Here is a 16,562-nt window from a genome sequence, read left to right on the forward strand (position 1 = left end):
AACCTTTGTGAGGTGCTGCCAATCAAAAGTCCTTTAACAAATGGTGATGCACTAAGTTGAAACACTTTCTGTGGCTGAATTAGATGATGTAGAATAAATAGTTTTAGAGAATATTGAAGAAACCCTTCTCAAAGCTTCTTTGCCTGTCTGTAACTTAAAAGCTGATTTTGATTAATTGTATGTCTTCTCACATAAATATTAATCTGTTTCCATTGTTTTAACAATGGAAAGCAATTCAAACACTATGGAGTTTGCATCCCATACAGTTGTTTAGCTATACGTGTAAACATCATTAATGTGAAGTCCATACTTAGAAACCAGCTCTCCCCACCTCTCCCTGGGAAAAGTAGACTTCTTATGTTAACTTCTCTCTAGGGACTGAGTATTTTTTTAAGTCACTTATTAAGTCATTTATTTTAAGTCACATTTAAGTTATTATTCTGGACATAGCTACCACCTTCCTAATCTCCTTCAATTCTTAAATGCATAATTTCTTTTTTGTTTGTTTGTTTTTTTGTTTTGTTTTTTTGTGAGGCAATTAGGGTTAAGTGACTTGCCCAGGGTCACACAGCTAGTAAGTGTTAAGTGTCTGAGGCCGGATTTGAACTCAGGTACTCCTGACTCCAGGGCTGGTGCTCTATCCACTGTGCCACCTAGCCACCCCTTAAATGCATAATTTCAAGAGAAGTAGGGATTGGATTTCTGAAGTGAGTATTAGATCCCTTCAGGAAGTCATCAATAACTTGGCTCCTTCTGGACTATGCTGTGTTCATAATAGTTCAGTACAAATCATAGTGGTACAGTGGAATGGGCACTGGACTTGGAATCAGAAATCCTAGTTAGATTTAGATCCCAGCTTCTACCATTTACTAGTTATATGACCTTAGACAAGAGTTAACTTCTTAGGACTGTTTCCTTATCTGTAATATGGGAAGGGAGTTATGCTAGATAATGTCTAGGGTCCCTTCCAGTTCTGACATTTTGTGATTATAAAGCTCTTTAGATGTACAAGCTTCTAGCCCCATAAAAGGGCTGTTGCCTTACACATAGGTACTTAATAAACGTTTGTAGAATTGGACAGCTCTGTGAGGTAGATAATGCGAGTATGATGGCTTCCAATGAGATTTAAGGCTGGAAGGATGTTTAGAGACATTTAGTCCAAACTGTCCTCCCCAACTCTCCAAAGAGATTGTGAACAGCTTGCAAGTACACATTGGAGCTGAGTGCTATCTACTCTAGATAGGTGTGGAGTAGAAAAGGTCTACCAGGAGATTTTAATTACACAATGTCTTATAGGTCACAGTGACCATACCTGTTTAGACCTGTTTTAAATTTGTAGGCCATTAGTATAAGATTTAGCTTGCCAGGGTCTCTAAGGATTTAAGTTGCCTTAAAATGATTGATTACTTGAACCACCTACTAGTCAAATAATTTTTTATATCTAAAACTGAAGAATAATGCATTATCAGATTTTATCCAACTCTTGATCGTCTTCCCTAACAGGAAAAGAGTTTTCAAAGCACTTTCACAATCACTTTCATTTTTTCCTTTACTATAAAACCCCTTGAAGCAGACTGGGGGGGGGGGATGTTTTGTCTCTCTTCTTTACTGATGAGAAAACTGATGCTCATATAAGTGAAGTGACTTGTCCACAGATCATCTGATGCTTCTTCCAGCATCTTTTCCACTAGATGACACTGCCTTTGGAAGGAAAAGGTACAGATTGTGTATACCTCTTATTTTAGGTTTAGTGGCCCTTAGGTTAAATGGGGGTGGCATACCAGCTTACTCCTTCCTTGGGGACTGGAGGTTACTCACTAATGGGGACACCCAGGAGAACAGAAGGGTTATATTTAGGACTCATATGCAAAGAGCCAGAATCCCTGTAATATAATTGACATTTTAGTGAATCTGTAAAATTTGATAGGAAATAAAGTTAAAATGACCAGCCTTTAGAAAATAAGATAATCTTCTTATAACTTAGCATTTAGTGCCTTGGTGCCTTATTTTCCTCACCTGTATTAATAATTCACATTTCTGTAGAACTTTAAGGTTTATATTTTGCTTATGTAGTCCTATTTAAGGTAAATGCTAGTGATAAGTTCAACACTCCCATGGTTTTGACTTAGCATTATCACTAGCATTTATCTGGCACTTTAAGGTTTGCAAAGCACTTTACAAATACTCATTTGATTCTCATTACAACTCTAGGAGAGAGGTGCTATTACTAACCCCATTTTACAGATTAGGAAACTGAGGGAGATAGAGGTCACATGACTTGCCTCTTCGTACACATCAAATATATGTCTGAGACTGGCTTTTTTTGTTTTGTTTTTTGTTTTTTTTTTTTTGCGGGGCAATGGGGGTTAAGTGACTTGCCCAGGGTCACACAGCCAGTAAGGGTCAAGTGTCTGAGGCCGGATTTGAACTAAGGTACTTCTGAATGCAGGGCTGGTGCTTTATCCGCTGTGCTATCTAGCCGCCCCCTGAGACTGGCTTTTAATTTAGGTCTTCCTAACTTCAGGTCCAGTACTCTTTCCTTGCTAGGGGTGGGGGTGGGGGCCCCCGTAATGAATCACCACCTGCTGATTGATGATATAAGAATATTAGATTTGGAAGTAGGGGACCTGGTTTTGAATCCAGGCTTCCATATTTGTAGTTTCTCTGAGCTTGAGCAGCCCATAACCTCTCAAGGTACAAATTTCCTCGTCTATAAAATGAGCCAATTGGGCTATGTAATTCATAAGTTTCCTTCCAGGTCTAATGTTCTATGATTCTAGGTATGCTTGGTACATTATAGCAGAAGCAAATTTCCTTCTACTCTCCCTTCAGAGAAGCCCTAGGGTTTTTGTTGTTTTTTTTTTAATTTGTTCCATCCATAGTAGCCCAGAATCTCAGAAGCTTTATTTTACTGAATTTTAAGTCTTGCCCTGCAAAAAAAAATCAACATATCCAAGAATTAATTTACAGGGAGTGTCAAGAAGGAGTAAGAGGAAGCATTTTCCAAGACAGAAAAATCTAACAGTCCAGCACAGAGCTTCTTAACCTTTTTTGTGTCATGGATGTCTTTGGCATTCTGGTGAAGCCTGTGAACCCTTTTTCTTTTTTTTTCTTTTTTTCTTTTTTTTAGTGAGGCAATTGGGGTTAAGTGACTTGCCCAGGGTCACACAGCTAGTAAGTGTGAAGTGTCTGAGGCCGGATTTGAACTCAAGTACTCCTGAATCCAGGGCCGGTGCTTTATCCACTGTGCCACCTAGCCGCCCCACGTGAACCCTTTTTCACAGCGTTTTTAAATGCAAAAATTAAAATGCTTAAGATTACAAAGAAAAGCAATTATATTGACTTACATTTATCAAAAAGCTTTAGGGGGCAGCAAGGTGGCGCAGTGGATAAAGCACCAGCCCTGGATTCAGGAGTTCCTGAGTTCAAATCCGGCCTCAGACAGTTGACACTGACTAGCTGTGTGACCCTGGGCAAGTCACTTAACCCCCATTCCCCCACAAAAACAAATGAAAAACTTTAAAAGTTCATTGACTCCCTGAAATTTATTCATGGACCCCAGATTTAGAACCCTTGGTCTAGCATACACCAGTGTTCCACAGAAAACATTTTAGTACTACATGTAAAAAGGGTTTTTATTTTTTGTGTGTGTCTATTTGTAATGTATAGATGAATATGTATACAACACAGTTTTAAATAACTGCTTTGTTATGGGAGTTTTGGTACATGGCTATAGTTTTTCTGGGTGTGATGTGCTCAATTTAGGAGGGAAAAAAATCCCAATCTCACTTAACCACCCAGGGCTCATGAACTTAACATTTTAATGGTAAAAGCATACTTCAGTGAGTTTACATTTAGCCTTTGAAACCAAAATGGGTTTTAGTTAAGCTCTTTATCTCTACAAATCCTGTAGGTCTCATGGATTTACAAGATTAGCTATAGACAATTTTTGGTTGGAGGTGATTTTTTAAGGGGTTAAATAGTGGTGTTTGTCTGAGATCATTACCTTTTTGTAAGAGGTTTCAGATTTTTCAGTGAACCAAATAAAATACAACTGGGAACTAAAATATCTTGTTAAAATGTTTTTTGTGGTTTTTCTATTCAGGAGGAAAGGAAGTGAAGGGGGAAGGGGAATAAGCATTTATATAGCTCTATCCCTTTTGATCTTCACAGTTAGTTGCCTTGCAGGGTAGGTGCTGTTATTATCCCCATTTTACAGTTGAAGAAAAAAGCTGAGGCAAACAGAAGTTAAGTGACTTTTCCTGGGTCACAGAGGTAGTCGGTGCCAGAGGTAGAATTTGAACTCAGGTCATCCTGACTCCAGGTCTAGCGTCTATCCACTATACCACCTAGCTACCACTATATTTCTATTTTGTCATTATGCCATTATGCTCTGCCAGGGCCTATGCTCTACACAATAACTTTAGAGGACACAGTAAATTTCATCATAATGAGGTAGCAGAGCAAGTCTTTATTTATTACTTTTTCTTTGTTAGCAAGAAACAGTATTGTTCTAGCTTCTTAAAAATTCAGGATTTTAATGATTATAGTAAACATTGTTGTAAATAACATTTTCAAGTAAATAATTTTATTTTCTAGAAAAAACACTTTGAATTTTTATTCTTTAGAAGGAAAACATCCTGCTTCTCTCATTTCTTTTTAAAACTCCAGAAAGTAGTTCACCCAAATCGAATTATATTAGAAATTTTTTCTATACTAAATTCAAATGCTTCAGTTGTTTGAGGATGGGTGATGTTAGAAACATTTAGGGTAGAGTAGTATGGGTTAGAGAAGCAATGCCCATTATGCTGTTCTTAATGCAAATATTCTATTTCTCCCCATAAACTCACTTTTCTTGGATTATTAAAATTTGATGCGGGGGCAGCTAGGTGGTGCAGTGGATAGAGCACTGGCCCTAGAGTCGGGAGTACCTGAGTTTAAGTCTGGCCTCAGACACTTAACACTTACTAGCTGTGTGACCCTGGGCAAGTCACTTAACCCCAGTTACCTCACTTAAAAAAAAATTGATGCACAAAACACCATTACGATCTTTGTAGTTCTCTGAGAATAGATATATTTTTAATAGCAATATATTTTCAAGCTCTATAATGCCTTAATTGATGTTTTATAGATGTTAAACTTAGGGGGGGGGCAGCTAGATGGTACAGTGGTTAAAGCACCAGCCCTGGATTCAGGAGTACCTGAGTTCAAATACAGCCTCAGACACTTACTAGCTGTGTGACCCTGGGCAAGTCACTTAACCCCCATTGCCCCGCAAAAAACAAAACAAAACAAAACAAACAAACAAAAAAAAACTTAGAGGGTACAGTGAATAGAGTGCTGGGCCTGGAATTGGGAGCCTCCTTCCTGAGTTCAATCTGGTCTCAGACACCTACTAGTTGTGTGACCCTGAGGAAGTCACTTAATTCTTTTGCCTCCGTTTTCTCATCTGTAAAATGAGCTGGAGAAGGAAGTGGCAAACTATTGCAGTATCTCTGCCAGAAAACCCCAAACGGGGTCAAGAAGAATCAGACATGGCTGAAAAACTACAGAACACCAACAAGAACACTGAATTTTGAGTAAGAAGACCCCCCCTCAGACTCAAATCCTTAGTGAAACATGTATAACCTTGGAAAAGTTGCTTTACCTTATAGACTCCAATTTCCTTATCTGGATAATGAGTCAGAATTAGATGACCTCTAAGGCCCTTTACAATTCTAAAATCTTGTGTCTTGCATTTGTCACATAGGTACTTAATAAATGCTTGTTGATTGAATTTTCTGACAGTAAAAGATTGTCCAGACCTGAAATGATGGCTACTGGAAGAAGTTATGTAATCTTCTGTTTAAGATATTAAGACTTTGGGGGCAGCTAGGTGGCGCAGTGGATAAAGCACCGGCCCTGGATTCAGGAGTTCCTGAGTTCAAATCCGGCCTCAGACACTTGACACTTACTAGCTGTGTGATCCTGGGCAAGTCACAACCCCCATTGCCCCGCAAAAATTAAAAAAAAAAAAGATATTAAGACTTAATTGTTTGGGGGTAGTTTAGGAGTTGGGAAACAACCAAGGGGTCCCACAGTCTCTCTTCTAGCTCTTTAATTCTAGGATTCTAGATCTGAGGCACAGAAATATTTGTTAATATTTCTATGTACATATTAGAAAAAAACAGTGTATTTCAGTAGATGTGGGTCAGCAAAATTTTTTTATATTAAATTTGATCTGCAAATTGGTAATTTCTGGTTGTAAGACTTAATTTGAATGCCAGTATGCTGAAAGGTACTGTGCTTGATGCTACAAGTTAAAGCGAATGCTTCTGTCTTTTTAAAAAAGAGACCGTCTGGGGGCAGATAGTTGGCACAGTGGATAGAGCCCTGGCCCTGGATTCAGGAGGACCTGAGTTCAAATCTGGCTTCAGACACTTGACACTTACTAGCTATGTGACCCTGGGCAAGTCACTTAACCCTCATTGCCTTGCAAAAAAAGAAAAGAGACCGCCCATTTGCAAATTAATACAAGTGCTCACACAGATTTCTTGTAATTCCTCCCAACTCATTCTCAGGCATGTGAAGAAACTAGACAATGAGATTTTTAAAAACAGTATCAACCTCTCCCTCCCTCTATGTGTTAGCCATTTTGGGGGAGGTCAATTTAGAGTGTATTTGCTCCAAGCCTATGTTTCTGTTTTATATCCTGCCAATAACCAAACTGGTTTCTCTCCCATCAATCCATCATGAGATTATAAAAGCTGTGTTTTGGTAAAATGGATGATACTCCCTGTTGAAAACCTTCAGTGGCTTACCACTGACTTCAGGGATAAAGTTTATACTCCTCAGATTGGTTTTCACAGTTTTATATATATATAAATTAACTGCATCCTGGCTCTTCAACTTCATCTTTTGGTGTTTTTCTTTTCTTTTTCTTTTTCTTTTTTTTGGCAGGGCAGTGAGGATTAAGTGACCTGCCCAGGGTTACACAGCTAGTAAGTGTCAAGTGGCTGAGGCCGGATTTGAACTCAGGTCCTCCTGACTCCAGGGCCAGTGCTTTATCCACTGCATCACGTAGCTGCCCCCCTATCTTTCAGTGTTTTAAAGTAGTAATCCTTTCCTATAGTTAGGCTAGTCTTGTTTTTTAATTCTCTTTGGTACCTTTAGTTCACTTTACTTTGTATCTAGAAGCCTGGGCAAAACTTTAGAACTATATACTTTTTTTTTTAACTTTGAAGTAATGGAAAGCAAAAGCAGGAGGAACAAGCAATATGTTGGCAGTGAGGATTAAGTGACCTGCCCAGGTCACACAGCTAGTAAGTGTTAAGTGTCTGAGGCCAGATTTGAACTCAGGTCCTCCTGACTCCAGGACCAGTGCTGTATCCACTGTGCCACCTAGCTGCCCCTTAGAGTAGGTGTTCTTAACCAAACCCCTTTTGGGGATCTGAGAACTTGGATAGGGGAAAAAATTACATTTTTATTTTCACTAACTTCTAATGGAAAGTTAGTATTTCCTTCAGTTATGGGGCCCAGATTTTATTTGACCAGACCCATATTTTAGCTATAAACTGAGATCTAAAAGGGGCCCATGAAAAAGTCTTTGGGCTATTTGGGAAAAATCTCAAAAAGGAAACTGAGCATATCTGAGCAGGATGTGGAAGCTCAGGTACCCACATGGTCCATTCTCCCACTCAATCTACAAATTCTACCTTCTTTCCCCTCCACTCTCCTGAAATGTCCTCATGGGAAAGCCAAAGCTAGAGCCTTGGTGGGTAGGAAACCCAGGACTCCTTTTCAGCTTGTTAAAGTAAACTATGAACACCCTTGAGTGGAAAGAATAAAGTGCACTTCTTGGTAAGACTAAGTTGACAATGAGGCACCTAGTTTTGTGGCACCCAGGTCTTTGGGAGTCCTCTGTTCCTTCTGCTAGCTTTGTTTACAATGCAGTCCTCCCATTTTGACCCATCCTTAGTGGTTTAGCTATCTTAACTAAAGTTAAAGATTTAGTTAAAGTTCTCCTATTTGAAGTTTCTTAGAGTTTTCCACTCCATGTTGGCCGTTCTGTATAGCATATTTTCTGCCAACTTATAACATTTAACAATTAATAACCCTGTGAAGTAAGTGCTGTGGGTTTTATCTTCAATTTTACAGCTGAGAAAATTGAGGCATATTCTTAAGAAGCTAAGTTAACTTGCCTAGGACCTTACAACTATTAGGTGTATGATTTGGTATTCGAACCCACTGACTCTAAATCCATTACTTTATTCACTGTTCCATACTTCCATTCCATAATTACATGTGGCCTTCTTTTGATGTTTCATGTATGCCTAAATTGTCAATGTTTTATACTTATTTTGTAGCCTCTGCAGCACATAGCATAGGATGGAAAACATAGTGGTTGCTAAGTAAAAAGTTTTAGTTGAAAGAAGACATGGGGAAAGCTAGGTGGCAAAGTGGATAAAACACCGGCCCTGGATTCAGGAGGACCTAAGTTCAAATGTGGCCTCAGACACTTGACGCTTACTAGCTGTGTGACCCTCATTGCCCCACAAAAAAAAAAAAAAAAAATAAGAAGAAGATGTGGGAGATGTTACTGATAAATTTGAGTGTTGGTAGTGAAAATTGGTGAACATATGAAACATTTTTTAACTTAAGTGAAGGCTGGTATGAAAATAGTTATTTAACAGTGTTGCCTCCAAAACTAATTACTGTGTGCAAGGCATTGTGCTAAGTGCTAGGGATATCATGATTTTTGAAAAATGATAACCCTTCCCCTAAAGTGCTTACTTTTTACTGTGCAAAGAAAAACATCTGTTTTATCAATATCAATCAACAAGCATTACTAACTATGTGCCAGGCACTAAGCTAAATATAATACAAGGTAGGAAAAAATGGAACAAAAGAACAATACAGACTGTGTTCTAGTAAAATCTGAGGGCCAAGAGAGATGCTTGGAAATCTTGGGTTTGGGGTGAAATATATTTTATAAATGCTAAACCCATGCCTTCTTGGTCCTAGTACTAAGGAATTTGTTCTTAGGCACTTTACAATTCAGTCTACTAGGTAAATTAGGGACGATTGTCTTTTTGTTTTTTTGTCGGGGCAATGAGGTTTAAGTGACTTGCCCAGTGTCACACAGCTAGTGTCAAGTGTCTGAGGCCAGATTTGAACTCAGGTCCTCCTGAATCCAGGGCTGGTGCTTTATGTACTTCACCACCTAGCTGCCGCCGCCCCCCCCCCCCCATTATCCATTTTAAACTGTTTTAGCTGTGAGTAAAACTTAATGAACAAATTAACCTTTACTTGGAATCTGCAGGTTTCTGTCAGCTATTGTAACTTAGATATGCTTTTAAGCAGCATTTAAATTAATATAAAAGTTCTTCATGACTTAGGGAAGTAAATTAAAAATTCATAATAGGGAACCATCCACACATGGTACTTATTTTAGCCATTGAAGGACCTACCTGCTCTCATCTGATCAGCAGTTTGTTCACCACACATTCTCGTAGCATCATAGAAAATTAGAAGAAACGTTAAAGGTGATGGTCTCTCCCCTTAATTTTACAAATAAGGAAATTGAAAACCCACAAAGGTAAAATAACTTGTCCAGGGTCATGCAGCAAGTGGTGAACAGACCTGGGATTTCAAGGCTTTTGTTTTTATTCCAAAGGGTGTGTGGAATCATGCTTGGTTTCATAACAGGGAAATGTATCTTAGTTTCTTGGAGTTAACATAATAGCTAGGACTTGTGTAGTGTAAAGTGCTTTATAAATATCTCATTTTTATCCGTACAACAATCCTGGGAGGTATGTGCTATTATTATCCCCAGTTTACAAATGAGGAAAGCTGAAGCAGACAGGGTGGCTTACTCAGGGTTACACACACACACACACACACACACACACACACACACACACACACACACACACACACACACTTTTTAATTTTCCAGTCTAGAACACCAAACAAAAGAAGTGAGTGGCATTCCTTTAGATTCTTTAACTATTTGAACCAGGCCCTTAAGCTGTTCTTTCCTTACCTTTATACACTAATATCCCACCTTTATTTCGATTATGGTTGTTTAGTGCTTTAGAAACTTGTGAAAACAGAGCCCATTGGCAGTATTGTCCTAGGTAACTAAGCCTTTAACTAGTTTGCTGTGAAAGAATGAGAAAATGCTTGCCCACTGTAGGAGTAATACTTTTGCTATTTTGAAGTTTTTATATCATTGAACACCTACTTGGAATTTTTCCAGCACACCAGACACTTAACCAAGCTTTTTTCTTGCTAAACTATATCTAATGCATATTGTTTTACAACTTGAATCAAAGTTTAATTATGCTTTAATATTGAGTGTTCTTTGATGTAGTTATGAACTGCTTCTGAAGAGTAAAAACATTTGATTTACCATACTCTCAATTCCATTGTGTTTTAAGATTTATAAAACATTTTCCTCATGATACTAAAGTAGGTACAGCGGTACATAACATACTAGTGTCATAAATGAGGAATCTGAGGTTCTGAGAGTTTATGATTTGCTCAGATCTATACAACTAATAAGTGACAGAACCATGATTTGAACTGAGGTCCTTTGGCATATTATGTTCCAGTGTTCTTTCTCCTATGCCATACTATCCTTTTAATGCTACATTTTGGTCAGTAACAAACTAGAACTACTTTTTAATGACCTATATAGGTAATCAAACTGAGGTTGCATGGGACCAACATATAAAAGTTTAATTCTGCCCTCAAAAGTGTAGTCCTTTCTATTTACCATTTCCCCCAAAGATGAAATAATTCTAAAGAAATAAATACAATTCCCAGAAAAACTTGGGAAAGACATAAATGAACTGATGCTGAGTGAAGTGAACAAAACCAGGAGAATATTGTACACAGTTAACAACAACATTGTGTGATCAACTTCGATAGACTTGGCTCTTCTCAGCAATACAATAATCCAAGACAATTCCAAAAGACTTATATGGAAAATGCTTTTCACATTAAGAGAAAGAACTATGGAGTCCAAATGCAATTCAAAACATACTATTTTCGCCTCCTTTTTTGGAATTTTGCTTTTTTTTCTTTCTCATGTTTTTTCTTTTTTGTTCTGATTCTTCTTTCACTGATGTTGAAATATGTTTAATATGATTGTACATGTATAACCTACGTCAGATTGCTTGCTGTCTTGGGTGGGGGGAGGGAAGAGAGAAGGAGGGAGAGAGAAAAAAAATTTGGAACTCAAAATCTTATTAAAAATGAATGTTGAGGGGCAGCTAGGTGATGCAGTGGACAAAGCACTGTCCCTGGATTCAGGAGGACCTGAGTTCAAATCCCGACCTCAGATACTTAACACTTACTAGCTGTGTGACCCTGGGCAAGTCACTTAACCCTCATTGCCCAGCCCAAAAAAATGAATGTTGAGGGGCAGCTACATGGCGCAGTGGATAGAGCACTGGCCCTGGAGTCAGGAGGATCTGAGTTCAAATCCCACCTCAGATACTTAACACTTACTAGCTATGTGACCCTGGACAAGTCACTTAACCCCAATTGCCTCAACAACAAAAATGAATGTTGAAAACTATCTTTACATATAATTGGGGGGAAATTAAGTAAAAAACAAAAGTACCGTGTGTGTGTGTGTGTGTGTGTGTGTGTGTGTGTGTTAGGAAGAAAATCAGTCCATTTTCAACTCTGTGTTTAATTTTCACTGTTTCAGATGTCTCATAGCTAGAAAGGGGCTTTCTAACTTTCTTTTTTTTCTTCTTCTTTTTTTTTTTTAGTGAGGCAATTGGGGTTAAGTGACTTGCCCAGGGTCACACAGCTAGTAAGTGTTAAGTGTCTGAGGCCTGATTTGAACTCAGGTACTCCTGACTCCAGGGCCGGTGCTCTATCCACTTCACCATCTAGCTGCCCCTATAACTTTCATTTTTACAGTGGAAGTAAAGGAGGCCCAGAAAAGTAAGGTCACATACCTAGTCTTTGACAGAGCCAAGACTAATTACTTAGGTCCCCTCTTACTCTGGTACTCTTATTTTATTTATTTATTTGTTTGTTTGTTTGTTTATTTTACTAAGCCATGCTGTAAATGTACAGAAGTCAGAATCGCTTTCAGAAGTGTAGTCCTTCCTATTTGCCATTCCCCTCCCTCTTCCCCCCAGGAATTCTAAAGAAGTAAACATAATTTAATGGGGGGGTAGGTAGGGGAATAGGAATGTCTGTATTAAGTACCTACTATGTGCCAAATGCTAGGTGCACAAATAGAAAAGCAAAGATAGTCCCTGCTTTCCAGAAGCTCACATTCTGATTGGGGGAGGTAGCACATAAAAGAAAGTTTCAGATAAAGGGCAGATGGAAAGGTCCAGTGGTAATGCCATAATATGGTGAATGACAGGGTCCAAGTAACCTTAGGTACATTAACAAGCAGTGTTAAGTGATTCAAAGTGGTTAGTATCTCTCACATTTATCCAATTGCTATCACCGTAATTCAGGCCTTATTATCAATCCTCTAGACTGATCACAGAATTTGAGGAGAGTTGGAAGAGACCTCAGAGTGACCTTTTATTTATGTCTTCTATATGAGCACTCTTCTGACCACAACATTCTTCTGTTCCGAAACCTTAAGTGATTCTCCATTGCTGTTTTTGTTTTGGTGGGGCAATGAGGGTTAAGTGACTTGCCCAGGGTCACACGACTAGTAAGTGTCAAAAGTGTCTGAGGCTCGATTTGAACTCAGGTCCTCCTGAATCCAGGGCCACTGCACCACCTAGCTGTACCCTCTCTGTTGCCTTTTTTTTTTTCCTTGCAACAAACATTTATTTTATTTTTTCCAGTTACATGTAAGGGTAGTTTTCAACATTCATTTTCAGAAGATTTAGAGTTCCAAAATTTTCTCCCTCCCTTTCCTTCCCCCTCCACAAGACAGCAACCAATCTGATATAGGTTATATATGTACAATCCACAAGTGCTTTTTATCAGTTCTTTCTATGGGAGTGGATAGTATGCTTCATCATTAGTCCCTTGGGGTTGTTTTGGATCATTGTATTGCTGAGAGTAGTTAAGTCATTCATAATTGCTCATCGAACAATATTGCTGTCACTATGCACAATGTCCTCCCAGTTCTGTTCACTTCACTATATATCAGTTCATATGAGTCTTTCCAGGTTTTTCTGGATCATCCTGTTTGTCATTTCCTATAGTACAATAGCTAGCATTTGGCAAGGGGGCAATGAGGGTTAAGCGACTTACCCAAGGTCACACAGCTAGTAAGTGTCAAGTGTCTGAGGTCGGATTTGAACTCAGGTCTTCCTGAATCCAGGGCTGGTGCTTTATCCACTGCGCCGCCTAGCTGCCCCCTCTGTTGCCTTTTAAATAAATTCCTTAGCTTGGCATTCAAGCCTGGCATAATCTAGTTTCCTCTTATCTATACAGCAGTATCGTATACTACTTTGCTCCCTATAATGTGTTTCAACCACAGCACGATATTGTTTTATTCTTTAGTCAGTCTTGCACTTTTCTGCCTCTGCCTTTATGTATGTTAATCATAAAAGCTAAAATGGTTACCCCCATTTCTGATCTATAGAAATCCTCCCCAGCCATCAGAGGTCAGTTCACATTCCACCTTCTCCATGAAGCCTTCCTTTACCTCACACATAATTGATAAGATTTAAAGCTAGTAGGGATTTTAGAGAAAACCTAGTCAAACTTCATTTTATAAGTAAGGAAATTGAGACCTAGAAAATTGAAGTGCTTTGCCCCAAATCTTAACAGTGAGAATCTTTCCCTTCTTTAATCTAATGCTTCTAGTTTGGATCTTTTCTGGGAACTTAGAATTTGTATTTGTTATTTGTCTTCACCCCTACTAGATTGGAAGCTCCTTAAGAACTATTTCATTTGTGTATTCCTAGGACCTCACACAGCACGTGACCCCTGAATGCTTGTTGAATTGAATAAAATTTTCAACAACCTGTAGCATACAGGCACCTGGATATTCCACTTAGACCTCAAATTCAACTTTTCCAAAGCTGAGTTCATCTTTCCCTTCTAGCCTTTGCCCCTTTTCTCTATTTTTATTGATGGTACAGCTCTCCCAATCATTTAGGCTATCTCCTCCTTTTGACTCTCAGTGCTCTAGTTATTGACCCCATTACCTCTTCTCTGCTGGACTGCCCCCAATAACTCCTAACTGCTCTCCCCATTTCTAGTTTCTCCCCTCTCTGGGCCTAGTCTTCTCAATGCTTGCCCAATCATTTTTCAGTTCAAATCCCTTCAGCGGCTTTCCAAGATTTTCAGCCAGAGGAGTTCTTAAACTTTTTAGACTCACAGACCCGTTTGACAAGTCTGGTGGAGGCCCTTCTCAGAATAATGTTTTTAAAGACTTAAAATATATAGGATTACAAAGAAGTCAGTTATCAAAATATTTTTTTGAAACAAATTCACCCTTGCTCGGTCTTTGTCTATTAAGCAACTTCAGCCTTCTTTCTACCCTTATCTCATGCTGCTTATTTCACATAACTGTGTTGCAGGTAAATTGGAGGACTTATTTCTTGTTTTCATGATACCTGTCTCCTCACCCAATTTTCATCTTGTCTCTCATAGATCTATTTTCCATTTCTACCCATTGAAATCACTCCCAAGAGCCAACTGAGGCACATCTAATCCCCACATAAATTTATTGCTAAGAACATCCTTGTGTTTTTTATTGTAATTTTATGTTGTGGCCAAGGCCACCAAACACTGCACTTGAATAGTTTTTGTTTTTGTTTTTGTGAGGCAATTGGAGTTAGTGACTTGCCCACTGTCATACAGCTAGTACTTGTCAATTGTCTGAGGCTGGATTTGAACTCGGGTACTCCTGACTCCAGGGCCGGTGCTCTATCCACTGTGCCACCTAGCTGCCCCTCTTGAATAGTTTTAACATTAATAGCTTTAACACCAAACTCAATCTACTTCTATCCTAAACAAAAATAGTTTTTTGTGTGTTTGCATTTCTTACATCTTTTTTTATTAGAGAAGATAAAACAAATAGATCATCATCTCTCTAATTGATCCTGTAGCTAACTGTTCAAAACCTAAGTATTCCTATAAACACATTTTTGTAAGTATTTCATAGAGTCTAAGCTGAAGAGGACCTTAGAATGTAGAATGTCAAAGTTAGAGAAACTAGTCCAAAGAATAGGAAACCTGTGATCTTCAGGCTAAGTTCAGCTTTCCCTGATGCTTTTAGTGCCACCTTGTTTCGATGAGAACAGAGTGAGTTAGTTTTGATTAGCACCCCTCCAGATTGTTGCTATTATATTAGCTTAATATCCTAACTTGAACTGTAGTTCCTAGTAACTTGTCCCTTCCACCTTCCTCACAATTTAGATATATTGAGTTTAGAAAGGAATTTTTATGAAACAGTGCTCAAAAGTAACTTCCCAATTAAAAAAGAGAGGAATAATCTCAGTATATTGAGACAAAGCTCTAATACCAAAATACCTAAAGTTCACAAAGGTACTTCATGGGACTCAAGAGAGAGAAACATTCAACCTCAAAAGTGCTGTTGGTATCAGTATACTAAATTTCTTTTCATTCATTTTAGGAGTAAAAGTCCCTCGAAATTTCCGACTGTTGGAAGAACTTGAAGAAGGTCAGAAAGGAGTAGGAGATGGGACAGTTAGCTGGGGTCTTGAAGATGATGAAGATATGACACTTACAAGATGGACAGGAATGATTATTGGGCCTCCAAGAGTAAGCTTTAAGCAGTAACTTAAAATTTACTTTGCCTCATTATAAATATCTTAACCTTGTAATAGAAAAGTTCACCAATAGTTTATTTTCTAAACTGGATTTTTTTAACCAGTTTGAGTTTACATATATAATACTCTTTGAATGTTCTTAATTGTTAAATGATAAGGAAAAAGGATTTATTATCAGCTCTCCTGTTTAATTGCCTAGTTTGATTTGCTTGACAGTATATAAACAGTGAAGTTTGAGGACATTCAGTTTTAGATATATCTTTTATCTTAGGTAGAAATGCTTATCAGTGAATGGCTATCATAAAAATTTTTGAAGCACCTGCAAGTTTTTTTTTTTTAGCACTTGATGTCCATTCCCAATTTTTTTTGTCACTTTATTGTTTCTGGGAATAAGAGCAAATTCTCTCATTTCTGAATGGCTATTCCATAGTTTATAATAGAAAGCTAGCTTTATTTAGATTTACATTTTCATTTGTTACTATCAGAAAATGAGCCAGAAGAAAGAAAACTATCATTAATGTAGAAGTCAACAAATGAACTAATTAAAACCTTAATACCATTTTGTTTCAGACATGAAGTCATTTAGATGCTATTAAGTATCTAATATGTGCAAGGTAATAAATAAATGAGACTTGGGCCTCAACTTTGAGGAGTGTATAATCTATTGCTAGCATTGTTGTTTTTGCTTCTAAAGTTGTGCATGCTGGTGTGATAGGAAGATATGAGTTCTAATTCTCAGTCTGCTACTAATCAACTGTGTGACTTCAGGCAAGTTATTTTTCTTCCCCGATTCTTATTTTTCCAAACATATAAAATGGAGATAATCCTGTCATTCCTACT

The 16,562-nt window shown here is 38.1% G+C and overlaps 1 protein-coding gene across 2 annotated transcripts in view; it reads left to right on the forward strand.

The window, feature by feature from the left end:
* LOC122740658 (ubiquitin-conjugating enzyme E2 variant 1) overlaps nucleotides 1-16,562 on the forward strand; it is a 30,077-nt gene that overhangs the window by 2,082 nt on the left and 11,433 nt on the right. For both annotated transcript variants that reach the window (XM_043983141.1, XM_043983143.1), the window contains exon 2: nucleotides 15,566-15,714. In XM_043983141.1, coding sequence (XP_043839076.1) covers nucleotides 15,566-15,714 — 149 coding nt within the window. The remainder of the gene's footprint in view (nucleotides 1-15,565; nucleotides 15,715-16,562) is intronic.

This window comes from Dromiciops gliroides, chromosome 2, assembly GCF_019393635.1.
Source record: "Dromiciops gliroides isolate mDroGli1 chromosome 2, mDroGli1.pri, whole genome shotgun sequence".
NCBI lineage: Eukaryota > Metazoa > Chordata > Mammalia > Microbiotheria > Microbiotheriidae > Dromiciops > Dromiciops gliroides.